The sequence below is a fragment of the Hippichthys cyanospilos genome, chromosome 14, assembly GCF_059441005.1.
Source record: "Hippichthys cyanospilos isolate Australia breed blue-spotted pipefish chromosome 14, RoL_Hcya_1.0, whole genome shotgun sequence".
Lineage (NCBI taxonomy): Eukaryota > Metazoa > Chordata > Actinopteri > Syngnathiformes > Syngnathidae > Hippichthys > Hippichthys cyanospilos.
The window spans coordinates 11,033,358-11,053,537 of record NC_142382.1 but is presented as its reverse complement, the minus strand read 5'-3'; the positions used below and the strand labels follow the sequence as shown (position 1 = coordinate 11,053,537).

General features: G+C 39.0%; 1 protein-coding gene across 6 annotated transcripts in view; it reads left to right on the top strand.

The window, feature by feature from the left end:
• Window positions 1-2,622: 2,622 nt before the first annotated feature.
• LOC148412945 (ryanodine receptor 3) overlaps window positions 2,623-20,180 on the top strand; it is a 103,133-nt gene continuing 85,575 nt past the window's right edge. For all 6 annotated transcript variants that reach the window (XM_088433316.1, XM_088433317.1, XM_088433313.1 and 3 more), the window contains exon 1: window positions 2,623-2,787. In XM_088433316.1, the coding sequence (XP_088289442.1) occupies window positions 2,740-2,787 (48 nt within the window). In that variant the 5' untranslated portion in view covers window positions 2,623-2,739. The remainder of the gene's footprint in view (window positions 2,788-20,180) is intronic.

Sequence of the window (20,180 nt, the reverse complement as noted above, 5' to 3'; positions counted from 1 at the left end):
TTTTTGCTGTCCTCTGATTTCAAAATTAATAAATGTGTGCTGTTCACTTGTAAATTGATTTGACGTCACAGTCATAACAGTCCTCTGACAGAAAGTAGAATTTGGCCCACAAGTAAAATGTGTTTTGACTCCGTTAAAGGGACAGTAAGTACAATTTAGCACACTCTCGTGGTGAAATGAAAGTGAATTCAGTTTTTCTGCCATCACATCACATCTCTACCAATGTCAACACAATGCCATTAAAAATCATATTCAATCGCTGCTTAAGGATGCTAAAAACCTGCTAGCCAATTACGTTAGCCATTGTCGATATGGCATCTGTCTCTAGCATTAGCGCCAGCTACCAGCTCCGCGGTGCATGATTGCGATATATGGTCTCGCTATAAGACTGTAGTCGAATGGTTCAAAATCGTTTCTCATATGTCACCACTAAACGGCAGAAAATTACTCTCTTTGTTTGCCACTGACTATAATGGGATCACCCAAAGTGCAATGGACTGGACAAAAACGTCTATCACACCCATTTCACACCGACTACAGGAGGCAGGGACAAACGCTATATTAACTTGAACCTTTTTGAGCAAAATTTTGAAACAAATTAAAGCCATCACCATTACCTCAAAATGATGGAAAAGTTAATTGCAGTTGAGTGTCCAGCACAGATGCTTTTATAGCTTGTTTAGAACAGCAATGTGCTTCATTAAAATGTCACCCATTGTGCTGACTTATAAACTCATAACTTAGGAGACAAAAGATTTGTCCCAATTTGTGACTTGGGTTGAACGGCCAAAGTTGTGCAGGCTTCGAGCTTGTCAGTTCTTCACAGTGTCTATTAAAAATGAAGAAAGTGCAATTTGTTAACCGGCTCAACTGTGAAGAGAGACGTGACTAAGAAATGAACAAGGAAAACTGCCTAAAAAAAGAAATCATGATTGTGATTGAAAGGCTGGGAAATTGGACATCGTTTTACGTGGGCAAGCAAATTAAATTTAAAATTATATGCAAAAATCCAAATTTTCTTGGTGTCCAAAATGTCTCTATTCAAAACAATTTCAAAATGTGAAGGCAACTAGGTCAAAAGGCCGCCAAGATTCATAACACTCAGTTCCCTCTAGTTGAAGAAGAGCGGTTGTGACCGTTTGGGTCCTTGATGTTGTCAATTGCCATGGTCCTTTATTTTGTCACACAGGGTTGTGGGTGTGACTTGGTGTCTTTAAGCCCAAGTTACCCAGTGGCACCTTGTCAGAAAAAAAAGTAGTTTTTCCATCCATCCATCCATCCATCCATCCATTTTCTGTAGGGTCACTGGCTGGCTGGTGCCTATCCTACTTAATAGTCTGATGGGCAGTTGGCGGTGGACACCCTGAACTGGTGCCAGCCAATTGCAGGGCACACTGGGCCGAACAACCATTCATGCACGCGATCACACCTAACGACTATATAAATAAAGTTCGGAGACGGTGCTGAGGAGACAGATTCCTCTCTGGTTTAGGGCTATATGGGGTCAGTTTTTTGATGACTTTGAGATTGGCTTGATGAAATATTCAAAAGAAAGCTTGAAGCGATGCAAAAGAACATCTGACAAGAAGTTTAGGTCTTTAGATGCTTGATTTAATTTAGCTTTTTCTATGGCTGCTTTTAGTTCCCACATAGAAGACACAGTTCATAGAGTACTCAGATTTAGGCATGTTTGTCTTCTTATAATTCAACTGACAGACATGCATTTGGCTGGCAACAAGTCCAGGATGTCTCCCGCCTACTGCCTGGTCAGCGTGGATAGACTCCAGCAGGCCAACAGCCCTTATGGCAATAGAAAATGGATGGACGGATGGCTGGATGGCCAAAATATACACTCATAATGAAGAGCGATGTGATTTCCTGAAAAATACATCTGCATACCCTCCATTTTCAGATTTACAAAACATTTAATGGCGAATTTATAAGAATTTAGGTTGTAAATCGATCGCTATCAGTGGACAGCATTGCGCAACTTGTTTGGTCAATTGAAATAATTAGCGTAGTTGTAGAGGACACTTTTTTGACGCTAGAGGGCAGCATTGAATTTAATAATGGGGACTGAGTGTAAAACCAGATTTCACACACGACTACACTATCAGTGACCGATACAACAATCCCCATTGTTAAAATCATAGACGTAGGAATTTGAGTGTACTAAAATGGCTTTTAAAAAATTCTGCAGGTTTGGGGTCAGTTTAGGAATGCATCATTTTCCTATCGTGTGTGGTAGGACGAGGACACAGCTGTGGGTAAACATTGACGGTCTCGACGTGTTGCTCATCTGCGCTGTAAATGGAAGCTGCCGTGATAACGTGCACGCTTTCACGGTGCATTTTGCAAGGCTTCCGAGGGCAACAGTCACTAATTGTCGCTGTTTAAATATGTCATAATACTCTCGCGCTACGCTTTCTGATCGGGTGACGTCACAGATGTGTACTGCTTCTCACTATTTCCACGCCACGCCGTTCACAATCGCCCAAGCCAGCATCAGCAACAGCAGCAGCATCCTTTCTGCTCACTCTCCTCCTTCCTCCTCCTCCTCCTCCTCCTTCCTCCATCCCTCCCTCCCACCTCCTCCTCCTCCTCCCTCGGGGCCACCGTGAAGGAGGCTTGTGCACCGGGGTTTGGCCGGCAGTCTCGCCGCTGTATGACCGTGGATTAGCTGTATGCTCACGTCGACCAGGAAAAGGAGCCAGCGCCTGAGCGGGCTCACTTGCAGCCATGGCTGAAGGTGGAGAAGGAGAGGATGAGATCCAGTTCCTCAGAACTGTGAGTACACGTTTGCTGAGGCGCTGCTCTGCAGACTTCTCTTTGTCATAATGTTATCCTCATCCCGTTGTTTGTGTCTGGATCAAGTGCTCGTCACGTGGGAGGTTTTCTGTCAACACATAGCCTTGTACATATCTTGAAGATGGTGATAGTAGTGCGTTTTTGTTTGTGCAGCATTTTAAGATTCCTCACTGTCTACTGCATATGCACTATGCAGTCTTTGAATGAAGAAGTTGGCTACAAGTCCATCAAGCTCATTATACTCTCAAATCTTCATCAACATAGTTACAGTGGGTGGTTGGGGCAAAACACTGTTTTCAAGAAATGGTTTTCAGGTTATGTCACTTGAATACAAAGGAAGAACTACTGTGCGTGGCTGCGCAGAATTTTTGATATGCTGGAAGCCAAAAGCTCCATGAAGTGTAGTCACCAAAATCTGCCTTTGTAACAATGCTGTGTTCACTTTTGACCGACAATATCAATTAATTATTAATTTAATAATATACATGTTGTGTAGAATATATAGTACATCATACGAACAGTTATTTGTAATGGTTTAGTTACCGAGTATGGGGCTTAAGATTTTGTGCCTTATTTAATTTAGGGCTATCAAATATTGTTTTTAGAATCAATTATTACATTGATTAATTGATTAATCAGCTAAAGTTTTTTTTGCATGACAAACATGTTTTCTTCCTATTATTAATTAGACCATTATATTTGATTATTTTGTGTTTTTTCGTAGTTATATATATTAAAAAAAAAAACAAAAAACAGAACAATAAGAGGAAATGATTTACACTCACCAACATTTTGGAACATTTTTGATTCGGTTAGTGGTTTGATCATCATTTCCAGAAGTAAAAGCAAACATTAAAACAGTCTTTTTTGGCCACTCATTGCTCCCTGTGTCCCCTGACACCTATGAGTTCCGTCATGTGACATTCACAATCTCAGCCGTGACTGGTCATAAGCAACTGTGATGTAATTTTTTATCGCTTGACAGCAGGTGGCAAAATGGTCGCCCCTGAGATGGCTAAAAACAGGTAAATTCTGTTGTTAAACGTATATTCCTCAAACAAAATCAATCACAATGATATATTTGATAGAAGGGTTGCATAAAACATATGCAGAGTAAAATGTTGACTTCCATTCTAAAGCAAAAGATAATTAATCAGCATGTTTACATGAAGGACTACAAAAATCACTGTATAATTAATGTTCAAAGGTTAAAATTAGTGGAAGTTGACAATTTTAGGTTCAACTATGGCTCTAAACAATAGCTTGTTAAAATACTTGTCAGCTAATTTGAAAATTAACAGTTTCTAGCAATCCAGGTGGAGTGAAATATTCGAAACAGTTCTCAGATTGAGACCGCTCTGCAATTACACCTATGCGAGCGCTATAATTGGCATATTTTTTTTCATTAAACAATTACCTCTGTTTTGATGAACTGAACAGTTATATTTGTAAAGGCACCATTTTAAAAAGAGCTAACCTTCTGTTCTTTTTACACGCACGTGTACCTAATCCTATGGCCAGACAATATATTTAAATGTGATAGTCTGGCAGCGGGAGCAGACAGTTGCTTTAGGCTTGTGGTAACAGCAGCAAAGGTCTATACAACTAAGCGCGGCAAGATTTATTCAAATATTCATTGTTGTTCCCGATCATAGGAAATTCAGTATGATTGGGACAGACAAGAGGCTCCGCTTTAATGTGATATACAATGTAGGCTGTCAAAAATACTGTTGGCAAAAATAGATGATGACATAATGTGGCCATTTATGGTCAAATTCAAAGAGAGTTAGGTGCTGTCTCAAAATAAAATCATTACAGACCGCTCAAGCCCTTAGTTGATGAGCCTCTTTCTACATTGGAAGCATGGCCATGATTATTTTGTTGTTTATTTGGTGAGTTGCATTTTTAAAAAGGTATATTATTTCGGATTTTGTTTTAAAAACAGGACTTTTTTCAAATCAACATTACAGTGAACAATGTGTCAAGATTTGGTTGCTGGTTTGGTCCGTAATGTTAGATATTTGGCAAAAATCTTGATAAATGCTTTAAAAAAATAAAATGTTTGGAAATATGTGATTTTGATGCAACACATGAATAATTATTGTAGTTTCATGCAGGACAAAAAATCTTGAGGAATCCCAGTGAACACACTGAAATTCAGAGCATTTGGACAATTTTAATCAATTAACAAAATGACTGACTGATTAGTCGAGTAATTGTTGCACCCCCAAATTCTAATGACAAGGTGTTCGTACTGGATCATCTTTGTCCTCTCAGTTCAGACACCTCATTTAAAAAAAAAACAAACAAAAAAAACAATCATCATTTCTACTAAACAAACGGAACTGTCAAAATGTCAACAGGGATCTGAGAAGCATAGCGCCAAAGCACGGCAGTTTGGCATGAACCGCGGACGTAAGTGATGGAGTCAGCGGATGCACTTGTCCCCCAAGAACAGCAGTGATCTTTTAAAACGTGGCTTTCCTTCGCTGACTGTTGTCTGATACCTCCTGCTCATTTGTCCTCACAACCATTCAACCTTTTAACCGCAGTGCATCGAGGTCACCAAATCAGCACGTCTCCCGCTCCTAAAAGGAGCTGACATTTCTGCACCGCTGCTCTTCTTTCCTGGGAAACAACGTAAAAGGCATCCTTTCATAATTGCTTTTTTTTTTTGAAGGCTAGCCTATTTTTGGATTTGGTACTTTTAGGTCAGTGAATAAGCTTGATATTCATGTGTGTACTTGTGTGTTGAATGCAAATGTGAAGCTTTGTGGTGCAGTCAGGCTGCACCAGACGTTCCACAGCAGAACATAGTGCAGAAATTATTCATCAGTCCAAGCGTGGCATGGACGCACACATGCGCACACACATACACAAACACATGTAGCATAGGTGCTCAATTCACAGCTCATTCCTGCAGAAATAAATGCTCAACACAGATACATGTAACCGTACACATACTGAGCAGCATTTTACACTCACTTATTGCTCACAAGTGCCCTTGGGGGTATGTGGAGAAACTCCAGGGGGGATGTGAGATTTTAACAGGGTTTCTGCATGTATTAGCAAAAGTGATTTAATGTTTTCAATGTCAATAGAGGAACACTACAGGCTTCTTTTCAAATCAAGAGCAAATTAATTGGAACATGGAGCAATATTTCGTGGAAGGCAGATTGGCATTTGTGACTCAATTTTCTGACAGACAAGCTCGAATTAAAATAGATGATGTTACACAATTCATTCTCTGGATGTGCAAAATAATATAAGCTTAGAGCTACCGCCATTAATGGAGTTCCAAACGTTATTAAATCAGACATGGAAGTCTTCAGGCATTTTCCGATGCTTTGCAATAGTTAGGGAGTATTTGCCTGTAATTAGTTAGGGCTGTCGCTATTAAATCACTTTAAAATCGAGTATTACGTCCATTAATCGAGTAAACCCCCATCTACTACGGTTGAACTCAAGCCGAAATATATTTTTTTGATAATCTACGTTGAACCTGGGGTGAAGTGAGTGGGTATAAATAATCATAATATCTACACATGAATTATTAGATACCAACAAAGTTTGCCTATGCTAAATGTTTAGCGATCACAATTCGCATTTGCACACTAGCGGTTACCATTTGAGATTAACACTAACCATATTTTAGTTCATACTTAAATAATTTTGGATGTACATTACACATAATTTAAATGTACATTACACATTACAATCACTTAGAGGTGAAGATTTAACAATATTCTAAGAGTAAACTCAAGAGTAGAGCTTATTATTAGCTATAAACGAGGTCAATACTACTTCTTCTTCATCTTCTTCTTGACGTGCAGACCGGGCATGTTTCGTGCTTGGCCGCCCTTTCTAATTTGAACACCTAACCCGACTGAGAGGTTATAGTCTAGGATAGTACAGATCTTGTGCTTTGGGACTTTTTTCTTCACATTTTGGGAAGCTCCATGCATTAGAATTTAACGAAAGCCCGCAAACAACTAAATAAGTAAGCGTTTTTAAGCACCAAAGATCATCAACCATTTGGCCACTAGGTGGTGCCCCAAGACAAGCAATGTAGCCATATGTCAAGACGATCTTTGCACAATTTTTTTCCCCAAAGTATTCCTTTGTTGTCTTCCTTGCAGCAATTGCAACAGTGCGTACATTGACCAGAAAGTTCCGTTTAGAAAACAGAGGTGCAACCACAGTTCCGACCGAGATTCGAGATGGATATTTTCAGTCAATCTGTTTTTAAAGTCGACTCACCTGACTGCAATAGACTATACTGTATATAGCATGACTATTAAAGATTTGCTATAAGTTGCCTGTACACGGAGGCTATATGTTTATTGCTTGCATCCAAATGTCACCCGTTATTGGAGTCAAAGCGCTTGATAAAGCAGTTTGCAAACTGCTTCTTCTTCTCTAACAACAGAAAGTAATTTCCCTGGAGTAGGAGTAGAAATTAGCCCTGCCGGACGGACTCACGCTGCCTATAAAGCCAACTCTGTGGGAGGAGAGGAAAAGAAGTGAGGCAACGCCTGAAGTTGCCTCGGTTGTGGGTAATTTGGTGTTGACAGGAAGAGGGGCAGTGTTGACTGTGAGCCTGGAGACTTTGCTTCCTCCAAACTGTTGTTTAATTCCAGGGGGTGTCTTTTAAGGCTGCACATGCCATAGGAACTTGAATACATTCTGTTCAGATTTAGAGTTGCCTTAACAGCGGCTTCATAATGAGCGAGGAGCAATATGAATAGAACATCAGCTTATGGTCACATGATTCACACTGCTCATTACCCACGAGTAGTTCTCTAAATGAATTGGTAGCTCACTGTGTGTTGTGTCATTAGAGCGGACACTGTTGGGAGCCAGAGGAGGGATTCGGAAAAGCGTGCCGTGTGACGATAAGTGCTCAAAGGTGCACAGCCTCACTGTTGCCGGGATCCCTGCAAGGAGCATGTTAGGTTTTGGCAACTTATTATCAGTCTGAGTGGGCGTAGTGACTTTGAAAAGGCCAGACTAGCTCTGTGACTAACATGCTGTGGCAGCGCTCGGCTTGTTTATGTGAAGGCACCCGGCCCGATATGCATTTGACTGTCAGGGCGGTAATATAGAGAAAGGAAAAAGGCTGGAAATATTCATTAACTGCACCAGGTAAAAAAAAAAAAAAGGCGAATAACACAGCGCAGCCATGACATGTAAGAGTTGACTCTTTTGTGTGTGTTGTGACATCAGTGGCAGAGATATCCATGCAACTGTGAATAGTTTAGAGCTTGCCTTCTGATTCCTTTGCTCGCAAAGCCGTCATCTTTTTTTCTTAAATAACAGTTATTCACCATTTCATTTGATCCCGTTCCATCCACACTGTGCTTTATCCTACAAAGATGGCGTGATCAATGTTTTTTTATTTTTATTTTGTAGTTTTTTTTTAACCATCTGTTTTATTTGGAGTACATGAATTACTGAATGAGTTGTATGAGGATCACAAAGTGCAAGAGAGAAATGAAACATGACCGGGTACTATGTGGGCTAATGTGAAGTTCTGCTACGTCGTAAAAGATATCGGTATGCTTGATAATCAAAAAGTATGTCGTCAGGCATTTGCAAGTCTTAAATTTATTCAACTCAATAGATTTCAGATTTCATATTTATTGCTGAGAGAGTAAACTCGAAGGATTTGGACAATTTTATGGTTCTAAATGAATAATCAATTGTATTGATTAATTTGTTTACTCAATTAATCGTCTTAGCCCTAGACATGAGCGCCATGAAGTGATGATGAAGCTCTCTAGAATCTTTATTACTACACCTTGCTTCAAGACATAGAAAATATTGGATTTGGATACAAACTAAACATTCATGCTGACCTCAATGTGTACCTTATCGTCTCTTATCTTACATTCATATTTATTTGACATATCACTTGTATGTTTGCAAACATATTCTCAGTAAATGGAGTTGCCGTACCGAAGATTTTATCGAATGACTGAAGTAATGATGTTAGATCCTGTGAGAGTGCTGCTCGTATATTAAGATGCAGAATGGCTCAGAGTTAACCAGCCGTTATCTGCAGTGAATTGTAGCTTTATGTATCATGAAACAAAGGATGGATGCCATTATACTTGTGATGGCTGTTATTTCGATACTGATCCAAAAATGAGGATGGCTCGGTCTCATTACCACCTGGAATTGCTTGAACACATTTTTTTTAATCTTTTTCTTTGCTGTGACATTGTGTAAGATTGTCTTTTACAACAATACCCAACAATCTTTATGATTTCAGGTGGACCTATGCAGGAAATATGCAGAAAAAAGAAGACATCAGATAAAAAAAATGTTAACGTAATCATTCAGAGTCAAAAGTTAGGCTTCGATCCATTCAGAAACAGTCATTTGGTAATAACGTGAAAGTTTTACTTTCATGTAATGTTATTGATTAACCCAAAGCAAACCCCATACTGTTTGTTGTCCTAATTTAAAATAATTAAGTTGGACACATTACATAATATAAAGAATGTATTCAGTTTAACCTGAAAAAAACATCATTTTATGTATAACTAAAGGTGATTTAGAAATACCTTTTAAAAGCTTGGGTAGGAAAAAAAACAATAAAGGCAGTTTTTAACCTTCAGGACACGAACGGGTCAGTGCAAGGAATCCACTCTCCCAGTGACAAACATTCACTTCATCAGCTTCATTTCCTGTAAATGCACCAAAAGCAGCAATGCAATTAATACATGGAAAGTTAGAAGAAATCACAGCAAAATTTTCTTCGCATTGGTCAGCTTGTTTTTCTTATGCTGTTTGTTTTTTGTTGTTGTATCTTTGTTTTTGTTGTGTTTTGCACTTTGGGGCCACTGTAGTGAATTAATTGTGAATACATATTCAAACCTCCGGAAACTGTAGAGCTGTCAGTATTGATCAAAGAATACAGATGAATGTACACCTCAGAGGCTACAGCACTATTGATTTTCCTCATATCTCATTTTGCATCACTCAAGACGAATTCATTATCATAGCGTTACGCTCAACAAAGTTGGTTTGTTGCGATAGTGGTGTTCAGCAGGGGCAATTTCCCTCTGTTGCATGATGAAGTCCCACAGATAAAATTGGCCTGTAATGTTGCGGGAACTGAGCTAGTAGGCAAGCCCACGGACATGCCCGTGTGAAGCTGCTATAATGAGCTATTGATCGTGCCACCAAATGAAGAAATTTCCGCAACAGTGTCAGTGGCATGCAGTAAGCAACCTTGATTGATCTTGTGTGTCAAAATGTGAATATTTAACAAGGCAGTGAAGAAGCTTCCCTCTGTGGATGTCCCTGTTATTATTTGTATCATAACCTAGAAAAGGTTATACCTCTGATACAAATCCTCTGATGTGTGCTCATTACGTGACACAGTGCTGTAGTTGGTTGTATATTAAATTATACTTTTTATTTGAAGTTAGATTCATGGCCCCCTTGAGACCTCAATTAATGTAGAATTCCCATAAACCTACATAAGTACCTCCAAAAATCTCCTGACTATGCGTGCAAAATTATTTTAACAAGCTTGTTGGCTGGTCCCATAAAATGACGATGTCACACATTGATTCGCCCGAAAGCAGGAGGCCATGTTGCTTGCTTTGGAAAAATAAGCTGCAGAAATATTCCTCTTAAGGGTTCTGTGTGAAAGGCAAAGGCAACATTTTCTCAGATTTTATTTTTTATAGTGGCTTTGGTGAGGCTATTCTGTGAAATCTTCGCTTGACTCTACCACTGTAAAACTGTTAAAGTAGATTTTTGACATAACTGGTATTTCCATGTCTTGTCAAGCACCCTTCTCATTGACTATGTGTGCCTTATGGTGCCAAATGAAAGAACTCAGAATTTTATGGCGTTATATTTGTGCCACAATTACGAGCGCGGGGAAACAGATTTTGAGCGTTGAAAATAAAACTGAGCGAGCGAAAACAGATTTTGAGCGCAGAAAAAAAGTTCTTGAAAAGAAGTTTCTCGCTCATAATTCCTTTTTGCTCGCTCGCAATAGCATTCTCGTGCTCAAAATCTCGCTCTCGTTCGCGGAACTCCTCCCTCCCTCGCTCAACATCGCGTTTACACAACATCGAGCTCTCGCTCGCTCGAGTCGTCCTCTGCGCTCGCTCAGTTCTGCTCACGCGTTACGTTTGTGCCACAAAACCAGACAATCAGGGCTTGTAAAAGCACATTGATTGACAGCTTGGTATCCAATGAGATTGCTTGTTGTGGTCACCTGGAACGAGCAAACGGGAGTGCGTCACATCGACGTGGGCAGAAGGAGGTGGGCTTATATTATTAAAGTACAAAAACTAACAAGGTATTTCTGTCAAATGATACAATACAGTAATAATAATAATATTAAAAGTAATTCTCCAGCCCAAGTCCGTGTTGACGCACTCTCGTTTGCCCTTTACAGGTGAACACAGGGCAAACTAGAGTGCGTCAACGGATAGCGTACAAGCAATCTCATTGGATACCAAGCTGTCAATCAAAGTGCTTTTACAAGCTCTGATTGGCTGGTTTTGCGGCACAAACGTAACGCGTGAGCAGAACTGAGCGAGCGCAGAGGATGACTCGAGCGAGCGAAAGATCGATGTTGAGCAAACGCGATGTTGAGCGAGGGAGGGAGGAGTATTGCGAGCGAGAGCGAGAGAGGGCTATCCCGAGCAAGCAAAAAGGAATTTTGAGCGAGCAATTTCTTTTTCTGTGTTCAAACTCCATCGGCGCACGCTCAAACTCTTATCATTACGCGCTCAATAGTTTTTTTCTTGCGCTGAAAATCTGTTTTCGCTCGCTCAGTTTGATTTTCTCTGCTCAATTTTTTTTCCCGCGCTCGTAATTGTGGCACAAATATAACGCCATAGAATTTGAGCCTCCTAGCGCAAACGGTTTTTGAGTTCCGACCCTTCAAAGTTTGGGTGCCAAGCCCACATTGTGACACAGGAATTGCGCATTACATTGTGGACTGCAATTGGAGGCCCTCATCTTTTGTTTTAAGATAGGTACAGATCTGTAAAGTGTTATATCAGTGCATTCCGACCTTGTCTCTCAGAGTATGCTGACACTCACACACACAAATATCACAGATGTACACAAATGTTTTTTTGTTTGTTGTGGGTTTTAAACGATTTGACATCATACGGCAAATTGAAGAAGCGTCATTGTGAAGTCAATGACAGTAAATAAGTTCAAAGATAATAGAACAGCTTTTGTTTCTCAGACCACAATACACGCTTACATTCTCTCGCATATTCGCATTCCATGGATTCACTTGATCATAGTTTCGCCTAATTAATTTTTAGTAAACTGTCCTTCATTATTTGCTGAAAAACTCATGTTTGATATTTTTGTAGTCAGGGATTACTTTGGCAATCCTGTGAAAGAAAGAACTACATTGAAGTGAGTTGAGGCGCATCATTTAGTCAAAAGTAGAGCTTTGGCGCCATACTGTGGCATCTTTGGGCAGTTGCAACTTTTTTTCGTGGGGGCGTGAAAGGCAATAGAAGACAATAAACCGTAGAACCGTAACCGTAGAAGGCAAATCCTTATTAGCTGCATAGATAAAAAGTCTGTTATCCTTTGTCTCTCGAGAAGAAGAGCAAGCTGCACAAGCGACAGCCGTGTTACCACAGAAACAATGTCAGTGTGTCACATATTATTCATTAAAAGTCTTCCCTCTTTTGGCTGCGCTTGTGAATCATTCTCTTACACCAGTCACTTCTGCTATCTGCCGGTAATGGGGTCCAATGTTCTTTCTTCCCACTGTGTCCCGAGTAAGCCATTTAGAGGAGTGTTAACTGCGGCAATCTGGTGCTGTTAAGCTTACTTTGCCCTCCCTCATAGAAGAAGGCGCAACGTTCTGTGAGGCGCGAGGCAGCTCCAGACAGAAATCTTTGTGCTTTAGGCAATGATTTTATTACCAAAGCATGTTTTAAAATGTATTCAACTGGTTGTGCTAATGTTCACAAAGCAGTTGCAATGTGTGCTGAATTTCAGTCATTGTTTCCGGTGGCTGACAAGGGAAACCGCACTGCAACCTGCAGAATGCTACTAAAACAGGAATGAGGTAAATAAATGAACACAAAAAAAAAAGTGCAAACAAAAAATGCAAACGCAGCTAAAGTAACCATAATGGAACTTATTGGACAGCAATAGTACTGCAAAAGAAACCCCATACTGAGATTAAAACGGCTGCAAACATTTAAATGCAAACACAAAAGAAAAATAGAAAGCAAGCTTAAAACAAATTAAAAAAAAGAACCTAGATGAAAAACAGCGACAATAACAAAATATTCTGCAAATTGACACCACACAGCCTTAGTGACTATATGTTTTCTTCCGCCTTTTTCTTTAATCTCAGTGTTTTTTCACATTTGTTGTAATTTATTTCATTTTTGTGATTTCAATTGTACAGTATTTGCTTTTGATTGTCTGTTGTGCTTTTGTTGTTTTTGGTTGTTTTTGTTTGTTCAGCTACTGTAATTGTCACATACAAGAAAATAATTATACAAAACAATCATTAGAAACAACAACAGCAGCAAAAAAAAAAAACAACCAAACAAAAAAAAACCCTCTGCAGGCAAATTCCTATCCTATCTTTTGTTTTCATCCAATATTGTCGATAAGGTCGCTTTTGACCACTCATCTGATTCATGCCTCTGAAACAACTGAAAAGTAACACAAGATAGAACGAATCGGACTGTTTTGACAAAATACTAAGCGACAAGCCAAGAAATGGCTTTTCCCCTTATCAGCCATTTTTGTCGTAAGCCCTAAGTAACATTTCCTAAGAATTGCCAGTTGTCAGAGAGCGTTTAGTTTTGTCCTGTTTGTTGTAAAGAGTCTCAGCTGCGCTTTAGATTTACCGTGTGAACTCTTCACCTGCGTATCATCAACAGTCCCTGAGCAAACGGAGCTTGACAAAACAGTGTCTCAGCTGTAAGTCTGTCTTGGCTCCCCTGCTGCAGTGATACAAGGATGAACGTGGTGGAAAAGTCAGGTTTTTAAAGGCTATTCATGTATTAAATAATTTGTAAAAAATAAACAAATGAATAAAGGGTGTTTCCTGGCAAAAATAGAAGATCGAAAACAATCTGATGCAGTCACTATCAACCACCCTGACCGCCGGAAAATAAAAGACCCACTGGATAACATATACCACAGCTCAAACATGAATTCCCAGGTGTGAGGCTGGAAAATCATTCAGTGGACGCTACATTAGGTACTTGTGCTTGGCCGCACAACCTTATGAGATGCACACAAATTTTACTCTCTAACTTATTTTTTGTGCACACAGAGCTTTAATTTGTGTGTATCCACAAAATATGTGTATTAGTGGTGTATTAATTTGTGTAATATAGCCACCCCCCCCAAAAATAAAAACTTTTTATCGACATACTGATGGACATATTGAACAGCAACAAAATGCTTCCTGTATTTCAAACAAGTTTGCAATAATAGTATAAAATGTGTGGCTCAAAATTTTCCATTTATTTTCCGTAGTGCTGCAATGAATAATCTTTCAATCAACTGCTATTTGATTATCAATTTAATTGATAATCATTTTTGAGAATCAATTAATTAATAAACTGCCTTTCAGCAGTTAATATGATCCAACTTCTGTTGTCCTCCATGTAGGCAAGACTGATTGTCTTTTTGTTGAAGCAAAAAAAAAAAAATTGGCTAACTACTTTTACTTTGGAAAGAAAATTCTATGATCTTTTTTCTAATATGGTACATACCAAAATAGTAACTGAATCCGAATCCGAATCAAAGTTTTGCATTTCATACATTGTCAATTTGATATGTCCCCTTTTGTAAATGAGTGATTTTTAAAAATTGGATTCGTTGAATAATTGACAGAATAATTGACACATTAATTACTATATTTGAAAAATAAGGAGTTGTAGATCTGATTTACTTCAAGAGAAGATTTATATTTGAAGTTATTAATCCAGCTAAAAGCAGCAGTGGACACATGTTAACCTCAAAACAAATGACCAGATCTTCAACCATGCAAGATTATACAGCAAGAAAATAACAACAAACAAAACGTAGAACTAAAACAAGCATTAAAAAAAAAATGATAGCACACCAGAAAGTAGTAGTGGTTTGTAGAGAAAATATCCACCTTTTGTTATTTTCCTTGACAAGTGAAGCTCCAGAATTTACTTTGTGTACACACAACAGAGTAAAAGAAATGTGCTGCTTGTGCTACTCCCCCATTGGGCCTCCAAAAGGCTTTTACACCTAAAAATACAACATGTTTCACAAAGAGCCTCAATTCCCCTGGTAAAAGAAGGAAGGAGTAGAGCATTGTTGTTTGCCCCCGCCCCTCAAAAAAAAAAAAAAAAACTAGTAAAGTGCTGCCTCATAAGCCTAATACAGTACCCATCATTCAGGCATCTCAAGTCTTTTTAGTGAGTACTTTGTTCTTGTATTTACTTGTTTAGCTTAATAGACTAAAGGTCCAAAGCACCATGATGCGAAAAAGCTTACCTGTCACATTAAGGCTACGGCTAAAGAAGCAACAAAACAGTCTTAACTCCTCCAGTGCTTTGGTACTGCAGCATGCAGACAGACTTCATACTTCTAGACCAGGTTATAAACTCTCTCCTGAGAAGACCCACAGCCACTTTCATACCTTGCTTTAATATGGGCGTCGTTTTAACAACTCTCCAAGTACTTTGTCGAGGGTTTGAGTCACTTCTTTATAAAGGACCATGGAGTTTTTATTTATTTATTTCTTTTTTCTCGTTCTCGCTTTGAACAGGCTGCTAATGGTCCTTTTTTTTGAGCATGCACGCTCACACTACATTTGTGACTGTGTGTGGAGGAGAAAAGGACAGCTTGTAGGGGGTGGAACCACTGCCCAACTGTAGTTTGTAATGCAGCTGTAGCATTTTGTCAAGTACAAGGCACGTGAGTCGGCCTATATACGGTACGCTGTTGGATGGCTGCGGGCCATTGGTTAAGTTTTCCGCTTGGCCGCTACACTAAAATACATTGGCATCGATATACTATATCAAAGCATGAATCCGATGATGTTAAAGAATATTGCTCTAGGATGGAAGAATATTGCCACTGAATTTCAGTGAGTATTGAATCTTTAGTAGCAGAATAAAAAGCCTTGCAAATGGATGGCACCCAATTCAGTGTAGCCTACTTCTTACATAAATGATTTGTTGAGTGAAAAATGAGCCATCCAAGACACATGGTCCCATGTTTACATAAAAATACAAAAACAATTCTGTTTTGTTTTTAGTTTTTGAGTTGTGCCAAACAATTGAAATGTTTTTCTTTTTTTCTAATCATAATCCTACCATTCAGAATGACATAAACTGTCCCTGAGTCATTTTTAATAATTACAAAAAAAGCGCAATCAAATGCAGCCAAGAATGACAATAACGTCACAACACACAACAACTGCAAGCTGCGAAGGCCAACTTCAAAATGAACACACCAAATAATACATGGAGGTCAATACTATGGCGGAGGTACACTTTTATTTCGAAGTTGGCCTTCGCTGTTCCAAAAAGCTAGCTTAACGCCTCTTCACGACTCCATTTTTATTGCCATCATCTCACATCCTTGGCAACATAAACTCCCCGCAGTTAAAAATCTGATTCAGTCTCTGTTTAAAGATGCTAAGAAATCCAAAGTCATTTGTGATGTCATTGTACAGTGCAGTAAAAGTATCGATCGTTATCTCTCGTTAACTCTATGGTGCATTCAAACACAAATGGGCATTTCCAACAAAGACAGAAAAAATTCCATCTTTGCATAAAACGGGAATGAATGCAAATATTTAAACACTGCAGGCTTAATATTCCATAAAAGCTGACAATTTTCAAGAACGATGATGGAGGTGAAATTGTTTTGACATTTTACTTCATTGCAATAAATGGCGGGCGGTTCGGCGGGGCAGTGGTTAGCACGTACGCCTCACACTGTGTGGAGTTTGAATGTTCTCCCCGAGCCCAGGTGGGTTCTCTGCATGAACTCTGGCTTCCTCCCACATTCCAAAAACATGCATGATAGGTGTATTGGACACTTCAAAGTGACCTTAGGTGTGGTGATGAGTGTGAATGGTTGTTTTTCTTGGTGTGCAGTAGATAGTGGAGCATTTTGTTGTGTTCATAGAAGGGGAGTGACTCGAGTTCAATTCTGGCCCAAGTTAACCCAGACAATACCTCTCAAAATGTCCGTGCCCAGTGATTGGCTTAGTGAATTAGTGGAGAGAAGGCTTTCAATAAGCCCTACCGTCACTATGCAAAAATCTCCCCCAGTGTCGTCTTTTCCCCATGCATCCAAGAAGCGTGATTGGTTGAAACCAGGAAAACACTATGATGATAGAAGCACTCATTGATATGCTTTCGTGCTCCACACACAGGTCTCAGAGGCAAATGGATTTTTACAGTGTTGTTGCAGTATGCACACAATGGAGATGGTAGTATTATAGCGTTACAAGAGCAAAGGGATAAGAGAGAATGTGATGGGGAAATATCATAACAGAGTCAAATTCAATCTCAAGGTGCCCTTGGAGACTCAATTCAAGACTAACATTCTTTTAGGATAATTCAATTATTCTCTTTGACGACATTACACAGCCGTGGGCCCTCAAATAACATTTACATCAGTGAGCTTGAGTTGGATTATTTTCAACTCGAGAGAGGACTTTGGGTCTAACGGTCACTTTAATGTCACAAGATTAAGTTTAATAGCTGTAGGGACGAATCTCTTCATGGTCCTCTCAGTGTTGCATTTCAAACAGGTTGTTGAGCTATCACATTCAAATACTGTATCTGTCAGTTTGTGTCAGTCACAAGCACAGTCCTCTGACTGGCCACACTGTGATATAATCATCAATACTTTTACTTTATCTGCCTCAAACCTATGACATATAATACCTTTCAAAATGCATCATATGTGGATTACCATGTTTTTATTGATAAACTCACATTTTCACCAAAAATCAAACTGACATGCATGATCTCAGTCAGATGTGCAGAATTCGTTTATAACAAAATGCTGCATACACACGCTAAAAAACTATTGGATCAAAAACAATCCAGTTAGGGGTGAAAACAAAGAAAAAAAAGGACAAATCCAATACTTGGATCAATTTGACTCAACCTTCTGGATTGTTTTGCACAAAAGAACCACCAAGAATGGATTGATTTGTACAAGGCAAAAATTTTTTATCCTATACTGTAATTGGGTTATTTTTGACCCAACATTATTTTAAGAATGCAGCATTGTCTAAATCAGCTCACATAGGGGTTTTAAAGCCTCTCAGGGTCCATGAAGGCACACTTCTGAGTGTATGTGAAATTTTAACAAGATCTCTGAAGACCTCAGAAAGTCTAATGCATCCTAATACTGTGACAGAAACAGTACATGTTTTCTTTTCAAATTGAGAACAGATTAATTGCAACATGAAACATGAACTTATTGCTAAATTGTGAATCCTTTCAAAGCGAATGCCTTTCTTTTAAGTTTTATATGGATGCCCATTGCTATTATTGAAAGGAGAAGTGACATGAAATAACACATGATGGTGTTGCACAATCTATCTGTTGGAATTACTGAATAAAATATGCAAAGAGATACAACTATAACCAAAATCTAAGCTTTATTATATCAGGCAAGGATGGCATAGCACTCGGTTTTATTTCTTTTTATTCCATCCAAAATACTTGGCAACATTTCACAGCGGGCTGAGAACCACTAGTGTAAAGTCAAGTCAAGTCAAATTTGTTTGTATAACCCTGAATCACCACAATCAGATAGGGTTACATAATATCAAACCAATGAATAACTGTTATTTCGAGTACAATAATGTCAAAATTCACAACGAGCTAAGAATCTGCAGCTATACTGCTCCACATGAGTGCCAACTAAAAAAGTGTGTCATGCACAGCAAGGCCCTGAGGCTTATATTTTCGATTCTCATGCAGCTCTTCCAAACGAACAAATGAGCAACAAAAATGTGTGTACTTTTGCATGTATCAGTTGGCACGGAGAAGCTTTCAGTGCACTTTTTTTGTCAGCCTGCACTGAAACATACTGTAGCTGTTCATGTATATTGCTACTTTATTACCACTGCATTCTGCTCTCAGCACATTCCTCACATTAAATAATGCAGCTGGCCATTGTACAACAATCTTCCGCCCCCCTTCCCGCGTCCCATAACGCTACATATCAGCAGATTTCTGCTTAGTCTGCTATCTCGAAGAGTAACTAGTACATGTTCAGCGTTTATAGTCTTCAATGCTATCATCTCATTGACGAAACAGTGGCATTGGGTGCTTCTTTTTAGAGGTTTTTTTTTTCCAGAGGAAAAATGCCAAAGTTGCTTCTGTTGGAGGGATAATTGAACTGATATGCAATCAAGCTGGCAGCAAGCGCTTAGCAACAGTGGAAGAAAACTTAAGCAGACGCACTGCAGTCAACGAGGCCAGACATCTGCATGAAAGTTGTATGTCATCACTTCAACAGTTATTTCGGAGCTAACATTAAACATTTTTTTACTCTGACCATATATCAATGCCTTCAGCATTGATATTAACCGCATGCTAATGAGGTTTGTCATGTATTAATGCAAACATCATCTCATTATCAGTTAAGAATAATTTCAGTCCATTCAATTCTCCCTAAAACCACTATAAACGTCATTAAAATAGTAATGTCGTCTAAGCAAAAAATACTGTACGATACATACATTCATTTATGCAGACTATTAGTTTTCTTTCAAATCCTGCAATGTTCCAATCAATTGCTTCAACCTAATTTGCACCATACAAACAGTGTAAATAGCCTTAAAGAGATTGGGCGGGCTCAAAGGGATCAGCCGTGGATGTGTTTGATCATCACATTTAGAAAGGAAAACCTCCCAATTAGCCAGTCGAGGGAAAGGAAAAACAGCTCTGTGCGTGTATGTGTGTGTTAAGCTTCAATGCTGTGTGGTGTACTTGAGTGCTCAGTTTTGTATTTGCAGCATAGCACGCTACGCTTGAGGAATATGAAACGATTATGCAAACTCGTTGGAACATGTGCTTGGTATTCAGGTTGTTGCTCAGTGATTGTTTGACGGTGGTGATGTGAACAACTTATTTAGATGTCTAAAATAAGAAAAGCAACAGCAGGATTGAAACAGCACAGCTCTCTTTTCAAATTAAGAGTGAATTGATGGGAATATGATTGCATCTATTGCAAACTTGACTTATAGTGACTCATTTTCAGAATGCTGCAAGCTTTTTCTTTAAGTTTTACAGGAATGGGCATTGACACAATTTTCCAGCAGATGAGCAAGACTCAAAACAGTTGATATTACATGATCTATATTCTGAAGTTTCTGAATA